Source organism: Haplochromis burtoni, unplaced genomic scaffold, assembly GCF_018398535.1.
Source record: "Haplochromis burtoni strain Fernald_Lab_line unplaced genomic scaffold, NCSU_Asbu1 Contig_248, whole genome shotgun sequence".
NCBI lineage: Eukaryota > Metazoa > Chordata > Actinopteri > Cichliformes > Cichlidae > Haplochromis > Haplochromis burtoni.
The window spans coordinates 523353-544323 of record NW_024582609.1 but is presented as its reverse complement, the minus strand read 5'-3'; the positions used below and the strand labels follow the sequence as shown (position 1 = coordinate 544323).

The window sequence follows — 20971 nt, the reverse complement described above, 5'->3', positions numbered from 1 at the left end:
CTTAGGACTCCTATCAGCAATTAAAGGTATTTAAGGCCAGAGAAAGATGAGCTCTGGTGCCAGATAGCTGTTTTTGGTGGGTGCAGCTAGTGAGCTGTGTTCGGTGACTAAACTTTTTTTTTTAACTTTTCAGTTTACTGACCTACGCCTGAGTTTTGGGCTGGTTTCCTTTAATGCTCACCTCAATGCACAATATGGGTTCTGGAACTAGCCACCAGGAGAGGGGACGAGGAGATTTAGGAGACGTTCAGAGTTCATTTTTGGATTTTTTTTTAAATATAATTTAAAAGAAAAGGACAGTCAATATTATCTTAAGATTAGTTACCATAACAACAACTTATCTTAAACACATTTAAACACTTGGTTTTAACACTTGAAGACCAAATTCTTTACATTTTGAAGCCAAACTTGGTCATTTTTAAAATGATCTTGAGCCATAGTTCTCCATGATTTCTAAAGCCAGTAGTGTGTGAGAATTGACTGAATTATAAAGATAGCAAAGAACCGTTAGATTTCAATCCTCTGTGCAAAACCATCTAGCAAGTGTCTGATTGACAGCTGCTTCATTTTGCAGCATGCCAATAAACCCAAACACTCCCATTCCGGGTTTGAAAAACACAGTAAAGCACCATCAGTCACAGACTGACCATGGACTGGAGGATCATCTTGACAGAGAACCAAACAAAAGGCAGCCAACATCCAAAGGAGAGCTTTGAATGTTCTTGAAGAAGCCTGCAGAACTAGTCCCGAAGACTAGGGACGTTAAAAAGAATGGACTAACCAACTAGTCTAAAACCAACACACACTCAGATACCAAGTTAAAGCTTAGCCTTGATTAATGTCAAACACACATTAGACATAGTCATTGGAAAAGATGAATACTATCTTTCAGTAATCAGTCGTGCTGCTTAACTGTATTAACAATCAGATTAAACAAGTAGTATTTCTGGTACGGACTATTGGCAACAGCAAAGATTAGCTGACCAGGTCACAGACGTTCCTCCTGATGAGTAAAAGTTCAGACTATAGGGGGAAAAAAGATGGTCATACCAAATACTGACGTTCTTTATAAAGTCATTATTTAGAATATTCTGCACATTTCCATGAACCACTGTACCCGTTTTCCATTTAACAAGAACATTTTAAAGAAACAAGGGCTGGCTCAAGACTTTTGACAAGTACTGTAATATTTCAAAGTATCAACTTGTTGAACCGATGTTTTATATATAATGATAGATATATATATATATATATAAATGTATGTAGGGAAGCACCATGCTAACATTTCCTCACTGTCACTGCAGAATTAGTTTAATTTTTGTTTTTGTTTTTATATGGTTATTAATTTGATCTGTGATTTAAGCCTTTATTACAAGACGTAGAAATTTTGAACAATAAGTAAAATAAATAATAACAACAACAATAATGACAGAGTGCATATGTTCCATTTTTATAAGGTGGTCCGGCATTCGTTTATTCATTCACTCACAAAGTACAAAAAATAAATAACAATGAAAAATATGACTTGAATCCCAAGTTTCAAACTCGATTTTAACGAAGTACATTTATGTGGTGCATTTATATGTAACGTAAGGGTTCGTAATGTGGTTCTGGATCTCTGAACTATTAGAAACAGCAAGATGCAGGCGGACAACTTTCTTAGCAACACCTTTACTCTTCGCAATTTCACCAACACTTCCCGTGTACAGCCCTACTGACACTTCACCAGCCACTCAGAAGCCAGGAAATCCTAGAACACCTTTGTATATCAAACGACATATACATTTACCTCAACGCTTTAAAGGTCAGAGACTGCACTAAAATACGTGTTCATTTGTCCGGTGGAAAACACTTTTAGAAGAAACAGATATAATACAGTACAATGAGATATTTCTAGTGCTGCAGTTGGGTGGGAGGTGAATTTGTGGCATTACCTGTCTGGACATGCAAATGTTAAATATACTTCCTCGAGTGAGTCTTACCTCTTTCACGTCGGTCTTCTGGTCTGTGGAGACCATCTCGATTGTTTTGTGTTTTTTAACTTGAATGCCCCAACCTGCTCGCCGTCACTACAGCAAAAACTCAAATGAATATAGTTTAAATCCCCCCAGAAACGAAGAACAGAGTTTTGGTTCCGCCTCGACGTAGGTTTAACGAGGACAGCGTGATGGCGTCACTTCCTTCTTAGGGTGCCGCTTGCTCACCCCGCCCACAGAAGTGATTATTGTGTCCGATGGAGCAACGCGGTCCGGTTAAACACCCTCACAGGCCCCCACATCTGGATTAATTGTGAGGACGGAGGAGAGAGACAGGCGTGGAGCGTGTCTCAGTGGATTCTGGTCCGATTTACATCGGCTCAGGAGCGGGTTTGACCCGGTTTCCAGTGGGCTTGGATCGCCGGGAAAAACAGAAAGAAGGGAAAGTTTGCTTCATCTTTGCTCTCATGGTGAGACGCTTCTTCGCCCTTTGCTTCTTTTCTTCGCACTTCACTGTTAGGATTCTCTTTACATCTTCTCTGGAGTGTCCAGGTGTGCCCAACCTGTGCTCCGCGGACCGACCGGTGCGCTTTCTGTAGACTGCAGCTAATTGGCTGTCACACATTAAGGTGGGAGGGTAATGGGAAGTCTTAAAAAACTTAATTAGACAGCGAGTTAGTAATTTAATATACTACATGGGTACTAAACTACCAGGCAGCTATTTTTTCTTATTAAATTATTGTTGTAGTCATTTGCACAAAGCACTTGTTTTCAACTTTCTAATGTGCAAATCTGTCATATTCCTTTGTTATACAGATAGTAACATGAATATTTGGTTTTGGTTTTGGACTGCACCTGTTTGGGGCTGTTTTTTTGTTTTGTTTTTTATCCCTGTATATGATATAAAAAATCATTAACAGAGAAAATAATCAACAGTCCAATTAATAATTACATGATTGTTACTTAGACCCTTCAGTGTAGTAAAGGAGTTATTTAATTTTCCTTGAAACTTGTCTTAAAGGGTATAAGAATGTCATTTTAAGACTGGAATGAAACTTGATGATGATATAAAAAATACTTTATTAGATAGAAGTAATTTGTAGCTTTTTAACCCTTGAACTTATTCTTGGCGACAGTAGTAAAGAAACTCCCTTTTAACAGGAAGAAATTTCCATCAGAACCAGGCTCAGGGAGGAGTAGCCAACTGCTGTGACTAGCTGTGGCATGAATAGAAGGAGAAGAGAGATGAAACACACTATGGTAGACAGAAGATGCAATTTAATGACACAGAGCAGTAGTATATAAACACCAGGGGAGTGAAAAAAAGTTTGTGGAAAAGAAATGGAGCTCTATCAGCAAGCTTGGCCTTTAGAAGGAGAACTAACGAATGGTTGAGGGTGACCTGATCCAGTTCTAACTATAAGCTTTATCAAAAAAAAAAAAAAAACAAGTTTTAAGACTAATTTTAAAAGTGGAGAGTGTGTCTGGCTCTTGACCCCAAACTGGGAAACTCCACGTGAGAGTTTCCTTTCATCAGTTCAAAGATCTCTTTGAGCGTTGGGATGGGAATGTTGTTAAGGTTGACTTCAGTCAGGCTGAAAGGACCACACAATTTTAGAAGAGGAGAAGACTCTGTTAATGGGCACTTACAGTACTTGCCAGATCAAACTGCTGCACACTGAGGAGGAGCACATTTTATTCTTCTACAAAAATAAAACGATTTACATGTTAGGTATTGTGTAGTTTGTTGTACCCTTTGTTTTTTAATGGGCTCTAAAATATATTTACCTTCATGATCAGTAATGAAATTAATCAAATGCTTTAAATAATTTTAAAAATGAATGAAATCTCTAAACTTGATGTTAAATACTTATTTTCTTAAATCAAATTTTTGATTAGGAAAATTAGTTGAAAATGATCAAGTTAACTTTTCGAGATATGACTTCATCACCATTGCTACGAGTCAAAATCTTCCTCATGGTTTTGAAAATCTATCGATTATTTGCAAAGTTCTGGGAGGGCAGCCTGTTCTGTCTGTTACTCTCAGAATGCAGGAAATTGGTTTGGATGTTCAGGGACCAGCCCGGAAATACCACGTCTCATGCCTGGCATGTACTGGAAACTGCTGGAACACCAGTGTCACTGTCCACAGTGAAGTGGGTTTAATAGAGGGACAAACAATTCAAAAGCTTGACAAAACAAAACGCCACCCATCCAAGCAATCTGCGACAACCAGACAATATCGTGTGCTGTCCAGTTGATTAGCACATGATGGCCAACTCGGTTGCCTATGAAGCACAGAATGAACTGAGGACTAGATTACACCGTGTCACGACGCCTCCATTTAGATTTCATGATTCATACCCTTTAACTTTAATCTCAGGCCACAAGTGAGTGGATATAATGTAGGATAATGGAAAAATAAATTCCCGATTTGTTTTCATCATCAAAACATTTCTATACATTTCGATATATGTGTAAAATATTATTAACAAGATAATATGTAATCTATTTGCATGGTAATGGGGAAATCCTTTTCCATCAGGAGCTTAAAAAAAGTTTGCATTGTTATCGCTGAACATAAGACTTGGTGCCGATAAGCACATTAAAGAAATCAATTCACATTAGGGGAAGCTGGAAGTAGATTTCTTTTACAGAGTTGGATGGTGGTTATTAACAAACAATACTTACACTGTAAGTGCTGCATGAGATGAATTTAACAGGAAGATTAGGAAGGAAATCATTTTCTCAGGATTTGATTATATCTCTGTTGGCAGAATTCAAAAATAATAATGAATTCATTTTACATTACTGTTACATTTCAACAAAATAATCGAATATATAAGATAATGAAATATCATCCATCCATCCATTTGCTTCTGCTTATCCTTTCCCGGGTCACGGGGCAATAAGATAATAAAAATAACACATAAAGAGGGCTCATTGTATTTTCTGTTGACTTCCAAAAGAGTAGCCGTCTACTTGAGCCTTCATGCATACTTTTGATCCTGTGTAGATTACAGAAGCTCCAAAATAAATGTAAATTTGTGCACCTAATTTTGTTTAAAGTAATTAAAGATGAATGCTGCATTATCATTCCATTACGCAAAAAGGACATTTCAAAGAAATCATCAAAAGCCACGAATTACATGACTTTCATGCCTATTATGAGCACATGAAATCTTCTGGTCACACCTTTACTTTTTCCTGTGAAAATCTATAAAGAAGGTGCAGAGTACATAGTTAGCAAAGTGTCCCCTAGAGACAAAATAACCACATCCATGGGAAACACTAGGTTGAAGTGAATAGGAATTATGGGTTGATCCATTAATTTTTCTACTGCTTATCCAGGTCAGGTCACGTTGATTAGAAGTACTGAAAAATGTGATGTCATAATAAATAAATCTAGGCTTTATCACTCCAAACAGATTTCCTTTATAATCTCATCTTTTGGATAGCATCAAAGGTGTTAAATTTATCTCTGTGTTACCTACAAAAGGTCAGAAAAAGTCTGTTTCTGCTCCTGCTTTCTGTTAGGTGCTAATCTGTGCGGTAATAATTAGAGGCTCCCAGACAGCAGTCAGTGCCTTTGTCTGTCAGTTATTATGCAGTCAGTACTGCCTGTTCAGACAGTAACCAACAGAAGCAGGCAGACCAGTCGGACTGCTCGGTGATCTTCAGGCTGAACACACCTTCAGCCATTGCTGTAGTTTAGAGCAGGGCTGTAACTTCTGCTGAGGACGTTCGTGTGTTGTGATCACACACAGGAGGTTCTGGTTTCAGTTTAGATTTCTGTGAGGGTAGTGCTTCACATCATGGGCTGAGCTTTGGCATTATTGCAGGTGATTTAGAATATTATTATATTATATTTTAATATTACATGTAGAATAATATGCTTTAAAATTGTTGTTATTAAGTTTAAAACTTTTTATTAGATGTTTGCATTTTAAAAGAGAAAAAATCAGCTGAAGCAAAGCTGTGTGGGATTTAACTGTGTTACTCCTTGGTGGCAGAGTGGTGTGGTGGTTACCACTGTTGCCTCACAGTAAAGCCTAGATTATTCTTCTGTTGCTGATACAGAGCTACAGGAATGAGCTGATAGCTCATTCCTGTTATACTTCTTTGATGTCTGCTTGAGTTCCTCACACAGTCCAAAGAAAGGCATGTTAGGAAAACTGGAGATTCTGATTGGAACATTCTGAATGTGGATGGCTGATACTTTGTTGGCCCATTAGTGACTTGTCCAGGGTGCCTCTGATCCTCCGACAGCAATGATATACTCCAGCTGCTCTGGGACCCTGAAATGGAAAAGAGGCTGATGTGTGTTTGTACCTTACCACTTCAAAAACGGAGTAAATTTTAGTTTGATTTTGGCTACATGGAGATTTTCAAGCAGTGATTTACAACCAGTCAGACTTAGGACCACATTTTCTTATGTCTTTGGTTCACTGGATTATTTAATAGCTTTTACCAATCACATCACTCAGTGGAAAATAGCAAAGAATAGCCCTTTATTGTCGTTCTATATGTGCAGTGAAATTGTGGGTGCTCCACACCAACTGGCCAGGAATAATATATGAATAGTAAGACAGCAGGAATAAATAACAAACATGAAAAATATAGTGCATTGTCTACCAACTGGAAAGTTGTTGGTTCACTTCCTGGCTCTTTCAGTCTTCATGTTCAATCCTTGGCAAGATACTGAACCCCGAGTTACCCCCAGTGCATCCTTGTGTGTTAATGTTAGTCAGAGTGCTTAGATATCGATAAAAGTGCTTATATGAATATGTGTGTGAAGAGAGTGCAGTTAGTGCTCAGAGTACAAAAACTCTGAAGGATTACTCTCTCAACTTTCTGTTTGGAGCTTGCATGTTTTTCTGTGGTAGGGTGGCTTCTCTCTGCCTTCCTCCCACTCTCCAAAGACATGCATGTGAAGTGAAATCGGGAGTCTAGATTGTGAATGTCAGTGTGCAGATGTCTGTCTCTGTGCGGTTGCCCTGGAACAGCTGGAATAAGCTCCAGTCTTCCCTTTTTATATTAATTAAAAAGTGGAAGAGGTTGGATGGATGGATGTTCTTGGGCTTCCTTCTTATAGAAACAACAAAGTCCCAGTTAATTGTGTTTTCTTCCTGCATAGCAGACATATTTTGATGGACACATATTTTCACTACAGGTAAATGTCAAATTTGATTTCTCTTTAAAAGCATATCGACAATCTTCTTTGGCTTCAAAAGTAACAAATGGACCCGGATCATAATTAGCGGCTTAAACATTTACAGAAACATGTCTATGGCTTAGATAAGACAGTCAGTGTTGAGCCAGGCAAAATGATTAGTCAGTTTATCAATTAGTAGGTAGTAAACTTGAAGTCTTCATGTTTAAATGATGTGTTTTATGATGTGTAATAGGTATAGAAGTTAAATGATTAATCAAGAAAATGATGGGCTGATTAAAAGCTGAGTTCTGGATCAGTACGGTTCTTACACTGTCCAGACACAACGTTAGAATACTGAGTCGGTTGGTCATAATGTTGGTGTACATTTGTATAATTAATATGAGTCACATGGAATTAAATCCCAGTTTTTAATCTGACTGAGCTGGTGGTGAGCATAAACCAAGAGTCCAAGTTTTACAAGAGATGGCACAAAATCTGCAGCCAGTTCTGTTTTTAAAGAGCAGATGATGAAACAGTTCCTCCTCCTCCCAAAACAAACATTTAACTTTGTGACTTCATGTCAGTAGCATGAAGTGGACTCTCCCTTTATAAACATGCAGTAGACTGTGATGACTTAAGTGCTGTAGGAGCTTCACACACAGGTCAGTTATCAGAGTTAATAGTAGAGCGGAAGCGAACATGTTCAGTGTGTGTCAAATGTGCGTCTCTATGTTTCCTTGTACTTGGTTTAATTTAATTGGCAGCCCTGCTGTGAGTTTAGAGTTACATGGGTTTTCCATGCCAGACATGACTAAAGAGTTCTTTGCTGATGAGATGTGGCTTATCCTCAGGACGACGCCAAAATCCCAAGTTTGCTCTATGTCCTGCAACTCAGAGCCATGGGTTTTAGTAAAGGGTAACAAGGGTATCTGGTGACACCCATTCCATCTATACCCAGAGGCTATTCAACTGGTGAACAAACTTTACACACTGGAAAATGTGGATGCACCATGCTTTCAAGTGCGGGACGGCCTGAGTGGCCATCTGGTCCAGAGTGGGATAATGCTTCTGCCTCCCAGCTACCGGAGATGTCCCTCAGACTGGCGACACTGGGGACTGTTTGGACTCAGAAGATGGGATTGCTGCCCAATGGGGATGCTGCTCTTTCACTGACTGGCTGTCACAGGTGTGTCCCCACCTGGGCTTCCTCGCCACCACTCCTCCTGGCTGCCTGGCTTGAGCACAGACCCTAAGTCATCTCCCTCGTCCAGAAGCCGGGCATCTGCGTTTAACTCTGCCAGTTACTGCTGCTACTGCTAGTACTGCCCCCAAAGCTGCATTTTGGCGCTCACATGCAGTCATGCCTCAGAGCTGCCCATCATCTTCCACCTTTTCAAGGCCACGTCTACCCACGGTGCCCGTTGTTGGCATCGCAATGGTTTATCGCGTGGCAGTGTGTGGTGGCCGTAGCTTTTGCTGTCCAGAGGCCTGTGTGAAAGATATAACTCTGACCGCTGTCTGGTTGGTATGGCTGATTATGCGTTTATGTGTCTGTATGTTGTAACATGTGAAGCACTTTGTAACTGTTTGAAAAGTACTATGTAAATGAAGTTGCTATTATTATCGAGAGGCCCATGTCTCCTGGATTTGTGAAGCACCTCACAAACCCACAGACATCGGCTATCTGAATAGGAATCCTATTCAGATATCCACACCATATCAACCTGTTCCTTTTGACGTGGAAAAGTAGTGGCTCTACTCTGAGCCCTGAATGATCAAACTCCTCACCTTATATCTAACGGGGAGCCCAGACATCCTGGGAAGGAAGCTTATTTTCCAATTGTGACCATAGGTGAGGGTGGGGATGTAGATTGACTGGTAGCTTCACTTTCATACTCAGTTCTCTCTTTTGCCACTGTGGACCAGTAAAAAATCCACAGATAAGTGGTGCAGCATTTGCAAATTGGTTCTTTTTTGTTCTAGTCTTTGCAGCTGGGGGGCTAGTCATGTTCAGGTAGACACTCGACTCTGTGGTGCCCACCATGTTGAAGCGTTTGGACAGGATCCGGTTCAGGGGACGGCGGGATGAGTTCCTGGATCTGGCTGAGTCGCCCAACACATCCGACACAGAATGCAGCGAGGAGATTGTGATTAAACCTCGCGCCTCTGTCAGAGAGACAGAGGAGGTGAGGGAGGCAGAGGTGGAGCCGCAGGGTGATGCTCAGGTGCAGAAGCACACAGAGAAAATCAGTATTTTTACTTTTTTTAATGTTATGTTGCTTATTATGTTTTCTTCTGCTCTTTCTAAGGCTGGTCCAGGATCTTTTTCTGCAGCTCTGGATGACAGGACAGATTTAAATGAGGTTAAAGGTCACTTAGAAATTGCCTTGTTGGAGAAGCACTATTTGCGTGAGTATTCCGTGAATTTTATCTTCATATGTCAAGTTTTATTTTGAAAGATAACCAATGAACTTTAGCTCAGCAAGGTCAGATTTACGTAGACGAAGCAGACCAGGTGCCAGGTTTTTTGTCAGGTCTCTTTCTTCTCACTTAAATCAGTTAAAATGATTTTGTCAGAATCGCATTCAAACAAGTGTCATTCAAGTCTTTCTTCCATCAGCTTTGCAGAAACTGATGAGTCGACATCACAGATTCAGTTGTCAGTTCATTGTAAGCGTCAAACATCCCCCAGTACAGTCCCGATAGCGCTCTGTAATCAGTCAATATTTGGCCTTTTATGTAACACACACATAGAGCTATTAATAACCCTGCTGACCGCATTTGACACGCATGCAGAGAGATTTTGGTGAATAAGCCATTTGTGCCCGCATCCTCAAAAAAATACTAATCGTATTAATAGGAATAAAATAAAGTTTGTCACCTATGTTGTCATGCTCCAGTTTCACTATTCTAAGTTTAGCACTTTTAACTTCCAGTGTTTGTCTGTTTCAGAGGAGGAGCTGAGAAAACTTAAAGAGGAGTCCAATGTGGATTCGCTGAAACAGGAGTTAGAAAAGGAGCGCTGCAGACGCATCGAGCTGGAACAGAAAATCAACGATGCCCTGAGATCCAGGCTAGTTGTATATATATATTTTCATATTTTCATATATAAAGGGAGCCCGTATATGCACTTTGAGTCCACTAAAGGTGATTTTAGTGTTTCATAATCAGTTTTTATCTTGTACTGCGTCCCTCACGTCTTCTTCTGTCTGAAACAAGCCATTGTAATATTTCCCATTTAAAACCAACTTTTAAGACATTTTCCCCTGATTGGATGTCAGTGTTTAAACATCACTTGGGTGGGGCTGCTGTCCTCACAGCCAGAGCTGTGATGAACATGTCAGATAGGTCTGGTCTTTTTGGTACAAAACAAACCCACATGTAGAAGAAGAAAACGGTCTGAACCCTGAGCTTTCGGCTCATGTACCAAAAATCATTATTTGAAACATATTTCTATTTATAAAGTATGTAAAATTTGAGACTAATTCAGTTTGCTGAGCTGGACTCAAAGCGGCTTGCTCCTATGCTTTATGCTGGACTGACACGACACAGTTTCTACCTCTTGCAGACTTGAAGACTCACCATCTCAGACACCTAAAGCTCCGTCTGCTCCTTCAGCTGCTGGCAGTGGTATGGCTGATCTGTGCTCTTTCACTTTTTGCAGATGTTCCATCTTTTCACCTTTGTTTGACGTGAAAAGAAACAGAATTAATTGAATGGTCCTTTAATTATTATCACAATTGCCTTGTTTCCCCTTCTCAGACAAACAGAAGGAGACTCTGGTTGACACCTTATTGAAATGGCTTTATGATCGATTTGGTGTTTATATCGAAGACTTCCGCTTCCAACCAGAGGAGACGACAGTGGAGACGGAGGAACCACTGAGTGCCAAAAGGTCAGAAAACATTCTGAAACTGTCTGTGACAGACTTCTGTGTGTTAGCAGAACTGTAACGGTAGAAAACTGAAAACTGACATTGTTTGAACTGACATTTTTATTATATATTAACTTAAAAAATTACATCTTTAAACACTCACACAGACACACACACACACACACACACTGCAGTGCTGAGCTTTTCAAGAACTTATCACTTAATCCACACAGTTTTTCCAGCCATGCAAACACATCTGAAACCTTTTATATTTGTAATTGTAAAACTGCAACCTTAACAATAAAGCTACTGAAAAGTATGAAAATCGGATCAGGTCTGCTGTGGAGTTATTATAGCCACATAGGTTTTCACTGTGTTCTTTATCATGTTATCTTTTTTATAATCACAGGTTGACTGAAAACATGAGACGGCTCAGTAAGTTTGCTTGTTTTGTTTTTTTTACCAAATGTAATATGCAACATTGTTTGAAGACAGTGAGCTGCACTGCTGGGTATAGTGTGCAATAGTACTACAGTAACAGGTCATGTATTTGCTATAAACAGAAGCATGAGCAAGTGAAACAGTGGAGGGCCAAGAATAGATCTTTGTGGGATACGGTAAAATAGTTCATTAGACCATATGCAATAAGTAGACAATATTGTACGTCCCACAGAACATCACTACGTTAAATATAAAAATTTAACTGAAGAGATTAGATTCAAGGGGTTAAAACTATTGCATTAACTGATTAGGCAGCAGTGTAGTCATTGTTAGAGTCATTTAGTTTTCAGTAGCTCAAGGATAATGGAACATTTGCATAGATATACCCTGTTGTTATTTCATAACTATGTAAGAAGTTAAAACGTTTAAATTCAAGGGAATTCTCAAAATGTGCTCCACAGAGCAAATAAGGAAACAGAAGGGGACATTTAATATGTGATAGTCATTAATGAGTTTGGGTTTGAGACAGACTGCATCTCCTTGTTAGCCACGCATCCCATTCACATCACCAGGACATCAGATATACTAAACCCAAGCCAAATGCATAAACATTCAAATACGTTTATGCATTTATAGAGCTGATGTTTTCTTTGTCATGATTAAGTCAGCTGATGTCAGTTTGTCTACTTTCCAGAACGAGGATTTAGACCCGTTACCAATTTCATGAGGAACCTTTCTGCCTTATCCAGCTGGTACTCCATCTACACATCAGCCATTGCCTTCATTGTGAGTTCACACACACACACACACACACACACACACAGAGTTCAGGTGGTCAACAGTCAATTCTTTTAAACATAGATTGGATCCACCAGTCACAACAGATATAACACAAGTAGACAGACTGATTCAAAACTAAATGTGTTTACACCTATGTGATCTCCACAGGTCTACATGTATGTGGCGTGGAATGGATGGGTCATCCCCATGATCCTGTTCCTCGCCATTCTCCGCCTGTCCTTGAATTACCTCATTGCCAAGTTAGTGTAACCTTTGCTCTCTCTAAGTTAGTCACACCGCTTTTATCAGAACCAGAGAAAAGGCAACAGTTTTAAACCAGGTCAAGGTTCAGTACCAAGTTCGTGTAGGTAAGGTTTATCAGGAATACTTGTTCCCTTGTCTGTGGTGTTTTTGTTGTTTTAACTTGTTGGACAAATATGTTATTTACTTTTAGAGTTACTAAAAAAATGGCTTCAGTAGATTCTTCAAATTAAGACGCATGTAGTCGTGCCGTGCCAAATCTAGTGCAAATTCAGTAGTTAGCATCTTTTTACGTACTTTTTTTTTCTTATCTTATCAGTGTATTCATATGTCAGGGTCATGAATTATGTGTTAAGTGAACAGTTGGCTCTTAAAGTCAACAGACTGACCATTGTAAGAATCTGAAATCGTTAAAGTGCCAGTCGCTTGATATTCAGATGACTGGATCAGAGCTGTTCAATATGAGCAAAAGTTTACTGCAGAATTTTGTTGAATATCTGATTACAGTGGTCCGATGAGGGACCCTTAAATGTGTCTTGATACAACAAGACACATTTAAGGGCATACAAGGCAATGAAGTTCATTATATTTATTATATAGCTCATATTTTCTCATGATTCCTGCTCTTAGAGGCTGGAGGATCCAGTGGAGCATTGTACCTGAAGTTTCAGAGCCAGTGGTGAGAAATCTCTCTTTATTCTGGCCTCCTCATATTCATTACTAAATATTTTATTATGAAATGACTCGCATAAAACTGTCCTGATGTCCCAAATGGAAACTGTTAAGTTCTTTAAAAACAGATATTCGGGATTCTCATTTTGTTTTTTCAGGAGCCTCCTAAGGAAGACCTGACTGTGTCTGAGAAGTTCCAGCTGGTCCTGGATGTCGCTCAGAAAGCTCAGGTGAAATGTGATGGACAGTGAGAGGTCTAAGGTCACAAGTGGTTCTTTTTGACATATTTAATTATTATTGTTATGTCCTTACAGAATCTGTTTGGAAGGATGGCCAACATCCTGGAGAAAATAAAGAAGTAAGCTTTTCTACACACAGTTTCATGTTTCAGCTCAGAAAGAACCGGTGATCCATTTACAATGCTTCTTTATAATGTGTGTGTGTGTGTGTGTGTGTGTGTGTGTGTGTGTGTGTGCAGTCTGTTCATGTGGGTTCAGCCGGAGCTGACTCAGAAGCTGTACGTTGGTCTGTGGTTGGCCTTCATCTCTTCATGCCTGCTCCCGTACAAACTGCTGGGATTCATCATAGGTAAAATAAATAAGTAAAAAGTTGATCACCTTCTGTGCTCTCCATTTCCCCCCTTATTGAAATTTAAATCACTTGTTCTCAGTAAATATCAGAATGAAAGAATATATATCATCCACTAAAGGAATGGATGAGAAAAGATATTCTGTCTGTGCACATGTCTAAAAACACGACAGCTGTGTGAGCGCTGAACATTAATGTTATGTCCAAAGTTTGGCTCCAGTCATACCTTCATAAATTCACTGAATATAGGGCTGCAGCTAATATTAAGCTTTTTTGATTGCTTTTTGATGAGCTCCTTGGGGACAAGGTGACATTATTTGAAAGTTCAGAACTTTCATAATCTAACGATATATAATTACAACAGCAAATAGTCCCCTTCAAAGATCATGACACAATTGGAAACACTGAGTGTGGTTAGGAGATGGTGTGCAGTAGGCAACACATATGGTGCCCACTCACTAGCAGAGAATACACTGAAATATTAGCTGTGCTATTCACACATCAGCACAATCCAACATCACACAAAGGGTGTAAGGGTGCATCAGATATCTGTGTTCACATGTGCACTATAAAAGGTGAGGAATCCAGTACACTTGTGAAAACAGCTATATATAACAGGCCAGATGTTCCTGTGAATCTTCTTGATTACTGCCTGTTAAAAAGGCATGCAGACCTGTGATAAAGATTTCAAACAAGTGTCTATTAAGTCCAACAATGTAGATGAATGCTCATTTTGAAGGAACCTTATAGTTTTGATGGAAATGAACGTTTCTGCTGGGGATGGGTGGGATGGCTGTGGTGAGTCCCTTTAGGGGTCATCACAGCAGATTGTGTGCCTCTGTCCTCTCCTGTCTCTAGCATCCTTTTTAGCCACAGCACCATTCTGCATTTCCTCCTTCAATACATCCATGAATCTTCTTCTTCCTCTTTGCATCTTGCTTAGCAGCTTCATATTCAACTTTTTTTTGTCCAGTATATGCACTATAAAAGATTTTTGCTCTTTAATCCTCAGGTGTATACGCAGGTATCAAGTTCTTCATCATTGACTTCATCTTTAAGAGTTGTCCCAAGCTGAGGCAGCGCTATGACACCCCCTACATCATCTGGACAAATTTACCCACCGACCTGCAGCTGAAAGAGCGCAGCAACACTATGCTGGGCCGACGAGTGAGTCCAAACTCCTGCATACATCTACACACGGAGCTCAGAGATCTCAGCACCGGGCTGATGTTAGTCTGTGTCAGTTACATGACATAAAGGAACAAACCCTGCAGTAGTGAGATCATAGGCTGGAAAAACCAGCACAGACTGGATCAGCTTGTTACTGGTTCTTACTGGTCTGGTTGTATTTTTCTCTCCCAGCTGTCTGAATGTGAACAGGTAGGATTGTGCGCTGAGTGTGTGTGTGTGTGTTATATTTACAATCACAGTGTAGAGGCCCATAGTGTGTGCTGTGGTGAGAGTTGTGATCAGATATTTTGACTGACATCACTGGCTGTAACCAATCAGCTGCTGAAGTGTTGGTCTATCTGGTTAAAATCCTCTTAGAGTGGGACGTCCCGAATCGTAACACTACACCTGGCGTACGAGTCAGATTTTCCCACTTTATATTCAGATGACCCTGTGACCTTTCCTTTAGCTTCACCCTTTTAACAAATGTAGATCTGGCACAAATGTTGTGATTTACCTCCAAGTAAGATCTAATGCCAAAGTTCAGGTAAGAATGAATAAAGTTTTGTTGTCTTCTTTTTCTAAGTGTAAAATAGTTACTACATCCCATAAAATGAGAGATTAGATGAAAACAATGTATGTCAACCAGCCTCAATATTAAAAGCAGTGACAGGTGAGATAATGATTGATCATCTTGTTAACTGCTTAACAAACACCAAGTCACCAGCAAAGCTCACTGGGGGACGGTTAGCATTTTGGAGTATTTAAGCCACGTGCTAAAGAAAGTTGAAGATGTTACATTTCAAATCCAGAGTATTTAAACTGCTATAGATCCTCTGTTAGAGCATTTCTACTTGGCAAAACAAATTGGGTAAATATTCCACCCCCCAAAATTTAACCCCAGACAGGCTGTGGATGACCTGGTAGATGTTAAGAGGTTAAAATGAGCTGTTCAGCTGAGTTGTGACCTTCCCATGGGCGCTCTGCTTACGCTTCTGACACGACCAAATCCTCTGGCAGCATCTCATGCTCCAACTTATCACAGCTGGGGTTTTTTAACTAGATCCTAAAAATGTTAGACAGGGGTTTTTAATGTTGCTGACGGATGTATCCTACCCAGTGTTAACAGACACAGTTAATGTTTGTTCCCAACTAATGTCTTGAGCTGCACGTACACTGAATTTCAGCCTACCTTCCAGCATACCTGAGTACATTTTTGGGGGGAGTATGGGTGATGCAGCAGCTTAAAACATTTAAAAGCTCTGGTCCTGTGTGATGATTACAGTAAAGGTCAGTAGAAGGTTTCCTGCTGTAAAGAACAGCAGATTAGATATTTATGCTTGCATGTCAAAGATACTGATACCTCTGCGAGAAGCTAATATCTAACTGGACAATTTATGGTTAAGTTCTTCGATTTGGCAGAATTTTCATTCAGATTCAATTCAGAGCCTTCAATTTTCTGTTTTTGAGTGGAAACGTGCTCGTTTTACCTCCAGGCTGAACTGAAGTATCCTTATAAAAAATTTGTAGCAGTATTGGAGGACCGCATCAGGTGAGCTGAAACACATTCCAGTGAAAAAGATCATGTACCAGGACTGCTCTGAGACTGAGTAAAAAGCAGGCAGTGTCCAAAGAAAAATCTGAAAAGAACTGTTGCTCAAAACCAATTTAAAAGCTACAAGAAAGTCTGTCTTACTAGAAGAAAAATGTAAAGTAAGGAATGATTTTGCACTGGATTATACATCTGACTGCGGGGATGCTTCAGACACTGCTACTTGTAGTGATTAGCAAATTGTGTACCTGCTTCTGTCTACCTGCTCAGGTGATAGCTGCTGGGGGCCGAGGCAGCCTCACCGCAGCAGCTCCTGTGGGTGTCAGTCGGGATGAGGATGGAGGGCGATACTACAGCACCAAGAGAGGAGCTTTTCATGAGGTGTTTAACCTGCCAGAGAGTGAGCGCCCTCTGACAGGTGAGAAAGGAACTACAGGAAAAAATAGATGAATCCTTCCAACTCAGTCTGAAGTGTTGGCCCATCATTCTTTGTGGGTCTTATAATATGCAGTAGATTCAGAAAGGATTCACACCCTTCATTTTTTGCACATATTATTATTTTATTGTAAATTTAAACAGATAAATTTGACGTTTATGTACACTCTACTTGAAAAGGACAAAAAATTGTTTTACAGATGCATAAAAGAATCTAAAACGGAATTATCTATTTGCTAATGCAGTTTAATAGAAAGGACTTTAGATGTCGACTGTTTTCTTACCAGTAATATTTTAATTGTAATGATTGTTTCAGTGTGTGAGACTGGCTGGCGCTGCTGCCTCATCAACAGAGACAGGAAGACACCGACAGACTACATCCGCAACGGAGTGCTTTATGTCACCGAGAAGTAAGTCATCTGACAGAATGAGCAGAGAGACACTGTGTCACATCTGTTTATCACACAGAATGTTTCCTCCAATAAGTTTGGCACCTGTAGTAATAAGCAGAGCGAGCGATAACATGTTGAGTACGTCATTTATTTGTCCCGTATTTGTTTTCTGACATCGCGCAGCCTCTGCAGCATTTTTGGTTCTGTCTTTGTATGAACATTCAAACAGTAAACTTGCGTTTACTAAAGTATTTCATATGACACTTTTACATTTATACATAAAGTTTGAAAGCCTAAGGTTGCTTTACCTGAAAAGTTAAAGGTTAAAAAGATTATTAGCCAAAGGCTTCGGTAAATAGGTGACAAGTAAACTTCTGTTTGAAAATGATCTCAGAGGAAAGGGCTTCAGAGTGTAGGAGTACCAACACTGAAGGGTCTCTCCCCGAACAACTACGGTTTGGTGTGAGAGATGCAGGATAATAAAGACCATAAATAATGAACAGTAGTTACTTCAGACTTCTGAGAAGAAAATAAACTGCCAGGGTGTCTGATGAAAGAGCTGGGCTATTCTTATGTTTGGCTTATCGGGTAGCAGTATGCAAGTTTCCATTAGGGTGTGTTGCTGATCCTCGGTGGATGGGTGCCATAAATGTTCTGAGTGCTTATAATCTCTTATAATCACCATTGCAGAGCGTTGTAGGAGCGGGAGGTAACAGAGTCTCTGCTGTCTTTACAGTTACCTGTGTTTCGAGAGCTCCAGCTCCAGGTCCGGGTCCTCAAAGAGGAACAAAGTCATCAAACTGCTCGACATTACTGACATCCAGAAGGTAAATGTTCACTTTAGAAATATTGTTGATGCGTCCCAGGTTTATAATATTCAGTTAGATTACTTTGTGATGTCATTTCCTGATTAGCTTGTGTTTTTGAAGCCACTGTAACTAGCCTGTGTAAACATTTGAGTGTCTTTGATTAGATTAAATTGTTAATTAATTAATAAAATAAAAAGAAAGCAGACATGTCATTTCACTACACTGCAGTGTTAGTTCTTAGAAAAGTCTTAATGGAGTAAAAACCTGAAACAAAAAGTGCTGCAGGTACTGAAGCTGCTTTTGTTTTCATTTATTCAGGAAACAGTCTTTTACTTTCTAACATCAGATATTTAAAACCTTTCTAACGTGTCTGCTCTTCTTGCACATGTGTTTCCCTTGCATTGGTCTGAATTTGCTCTGATCTGCTCTGTTGTTTCTCACAGTACAAAGTTTTGTCAGTGCTGCCTGGGTCTGGGATGGGGATCTCCATTGCGACACCATCCACCCAAAAAGTAAGAGCTCAGTTCAGAATAGCAAAGAAACTAAAATTGTTTTTACTCATTTATAAGAAGCATTTCACAGATGTAAGAATACACTCTGACAAGAAAAAGTACCACTAATAAGTATGAGAAGTGATGTACTCTAAATACTTTAACAGATTTCTATACAGTATGCATTTGTTACACTGATGTGTAACAAGTGTGGCTCTGTTTTCTTTTTGTGTTGAGCCTGGTTCTAATGTTCCTCTGTTCTCTTGCAGCCTATGGTCTTCGGCGCAATGATGCACAGAGACGAGGCATTTGAAGCCATCTACACTCAGTACACGAAGATCATTACTAAGGCTACAGCTATCAACCCTGAGACATAGTAAGACCTTTGCGATGGCTGCCTTAAACACAAGCACCTGAAGGTTCTTAGATGGCTGCTGACTTCAGTTTGAGCTGCTGGTCTTCCCCCATCAGTCACCCATGAAAGTAATTCAGTGATAGTATTTTAGTGATTGATATTAAATCAGCTGATTCCAACTAATCACTGTTTTTTTTTTTTTTTGTCAGAATCAGACAGTCTGTTATCAATCACTGTTTCTGATAACAAATTAACAATACCATCCACAAATGAGAGCACTTTACATCCTCTCTAAGGGTTAGTTTACTGAAAAAAACATTTACAAGAATTGCGTCTCTGTTTTTTCATCTCTGATAAACATCTCAGCATTTCACGTGCGCAGACTTGATATTAAATTAAAAGCCTCTTGATAGCTCAAAGGGTTCAATCCCTCCCATAGTTTTTAGGCTTTTATTGTGAAAAATCTACTGGACGTTTTTGGTTCACATAGTAAAAGCCTGTAGAAGAAGAAGTTTTATAAAGCTTACTTTTACTCCCACAGCTACTTTTACCTGCAGTTTATTGGTTCAGGTTTGTCACATGACCGATTGCAGGCTTTAGTTTACTTTAGTAGCAGCAAATTAAACTGGAAACTTAACTACATTTTGTTTTTGTGCTAAAGAAAATTGAATAATAATTTAATTCGCTAGTCAATTAATAAGAACAGTTATTCTCTGCCTGCAGCTTTCCCAATATATTAATTTCTTGCTTTTCTGTGTCTTTATCGATGTAATCTGAACATTTTCAGGCTTTGAACTGTTAATCAGACAAAACACAATGTTTAAAACAAATGACACTGTGCACTCTTGAGAAACTGGACTGGATGTATTTTACTGTTTTCTAATGACTATACAGTTAATCTTAGTGGTAGACTTAATTTGGCCTTTACTCACAACCAAACATATTAATCTGACTTATAAACACTGACTGATGTTAGTCTGTCTGCAGGCAAATTATGAAGAGAGGAAACAGAAAATTAAAAAAGTAGTTTTTAATCTTGTTCTGATTCTGACTCAATATTGTCTAATTGTATAAAAGAACAGCAAAAGGTCCATCAAGTCTCTTGCTGACAGTTCAAATCTTCAAATGTTAAGAGAAACTGATACTATTGTTAAATAGTGTCTTTATAGCTTGCGATGCAAACTTAGGTGGAGGGTTTCATGACTGTGTATTAAACCGCTGGCAAACAAATGTGTTTAAACCTCATTATTATACATTGGTGTCTTCAGGGATTTGTAAACAGTATCATCATATGACTTTGTATTGTACTATTGCAACTAAGCCTTACAGTTAATATGTTGGTGTAAAGTGTTTGTATTCTGTATCAATGTTCAGCAGTTATGTGAGCAGTCTTTGACACATGGAATTTAGTGTAAACCACAGAGTTAGTCTTTTTCTTAAGCTTTGTTTGACTTAGCCAGAAGCTAAGTGGCTAAAGCTAATGCCAGTTTAGCAGTTTATGCTTTCTGTTTTACAATTAATGAGCCACGAAACAAAATCCCACAGGGAACTACAAATGCTACATTTTTGTATTTGTTTGTCATTCGATTTCCATCAAGCTTAAAGAAGAATCAACTAAAGCACTAAAAAAAGCACTTTTTTCTTTCATTTCTATTATCTGATAACTTTATTTGGGGGGGGGGGGTTGAGAATGTCTGTTTTTTGTAATCTGTTGTAAGTGACTTAAAACTTCAGACTAACATTTTGTATTTTTTTTTTATTTTGGGTTGAATTTTTTGATTTTTATTTTTTTGTTTTGTATTTTACATGTTCAATTAAAAGTTTGAATCCCAAATTGATGTCCATTTTATTTAATATTCAGATTTATGGCTTTTGATTGTGGTGTTTTTGTTTCGTTTTTTTTATGTCTTATTAAAAAAAACTTTAATCTGAAATAATTCATTGGCAAAAAATAAACTCTCCAAAATAAGATGTTCTTTTAAATATAAATTCTGACAAATTTTAAAAAATAAAATTGCAC

General features: G+C 39.0%; 2 protein-coding genes across 4 annotated transcripts in view; one reads left to right on the top strand and one right to left on the bottom strand.

Moving 5' to 3' along the window:
- Nucleotides 1-2143, bottom strand: part of LOC102308848 (cytosolic 5'-nucleotidase 1B) — a 4787-nt gene extending 2644 nt beyond the window's left edge. Inside the window, exon 1 of the mRNA XM_014338754.2 lies at nucleotides 1983-2143. Coding sequence (XP_014194240.1) covers nucleotides 1983-2018 — 36 coding nt within the window. The 5' untranslated portion in view covers nucleotides 2019-2143. The remainder of the gene's footprint in view (nucleotides 1-1982) is intronic.
- Nucleotides 1711-19155, top strand: LOC102307694 (GRAM domain-containing protein 4). Of its 3 annotated transcripts, none has more exons than XM_014338753.2 (19): nucleotides 1711-1804; nucleotides 9115-9356; nucleotides 9441-9540; nucleotides 10084-10204; nucleotides 10700-10761; nucleotides 10894-11026; nucleotides 11415-11440; nucleotides 12141-12232; nucleotides 12395-12486; nucleotides 13118-13166; nucleotides 13318-13389; nucleotides 13474-13517; nucleotides 13638-13747; nucleotides 14760-14914; nucleotides 16740-16887; nucleotides 17221-17314; nucleotides 18033-18123; nucleotides 18549-18617; nucleotides 18866-19155. In XM_014338753.2, the coding sequence occupies exons 2-19, from the start codon at nucleotides 9174-9176 to the stop codon at nucleotides 18971-18973; spliced, it is 1749 nt and encodes a 582-aa protein (XP_014194239.1). In that variant the 5' UTR covers nucleotides 1711-1804; nucleotides 9115-9173; the 3' UTR covers nucleotides 18974-19155. The 3 variants fall into 3 exon arrangements, with proteins under 3 accessions (XP_014194239.1, XP_005938390.1, XP_042083118.1); XM_005938328.3 differs by lacking the exon at nucleotides 1711-1804 and adding an exon at nucleotides 2201-2446; XM_042227184.1 differs by lacking the exon at nucleotides 1711-1804 and adding an exon at nucleotides 2453-5818.
- The last annotated feature ends 1816 nt before the right edge of the window (nucleotides 19156-20971 follow it).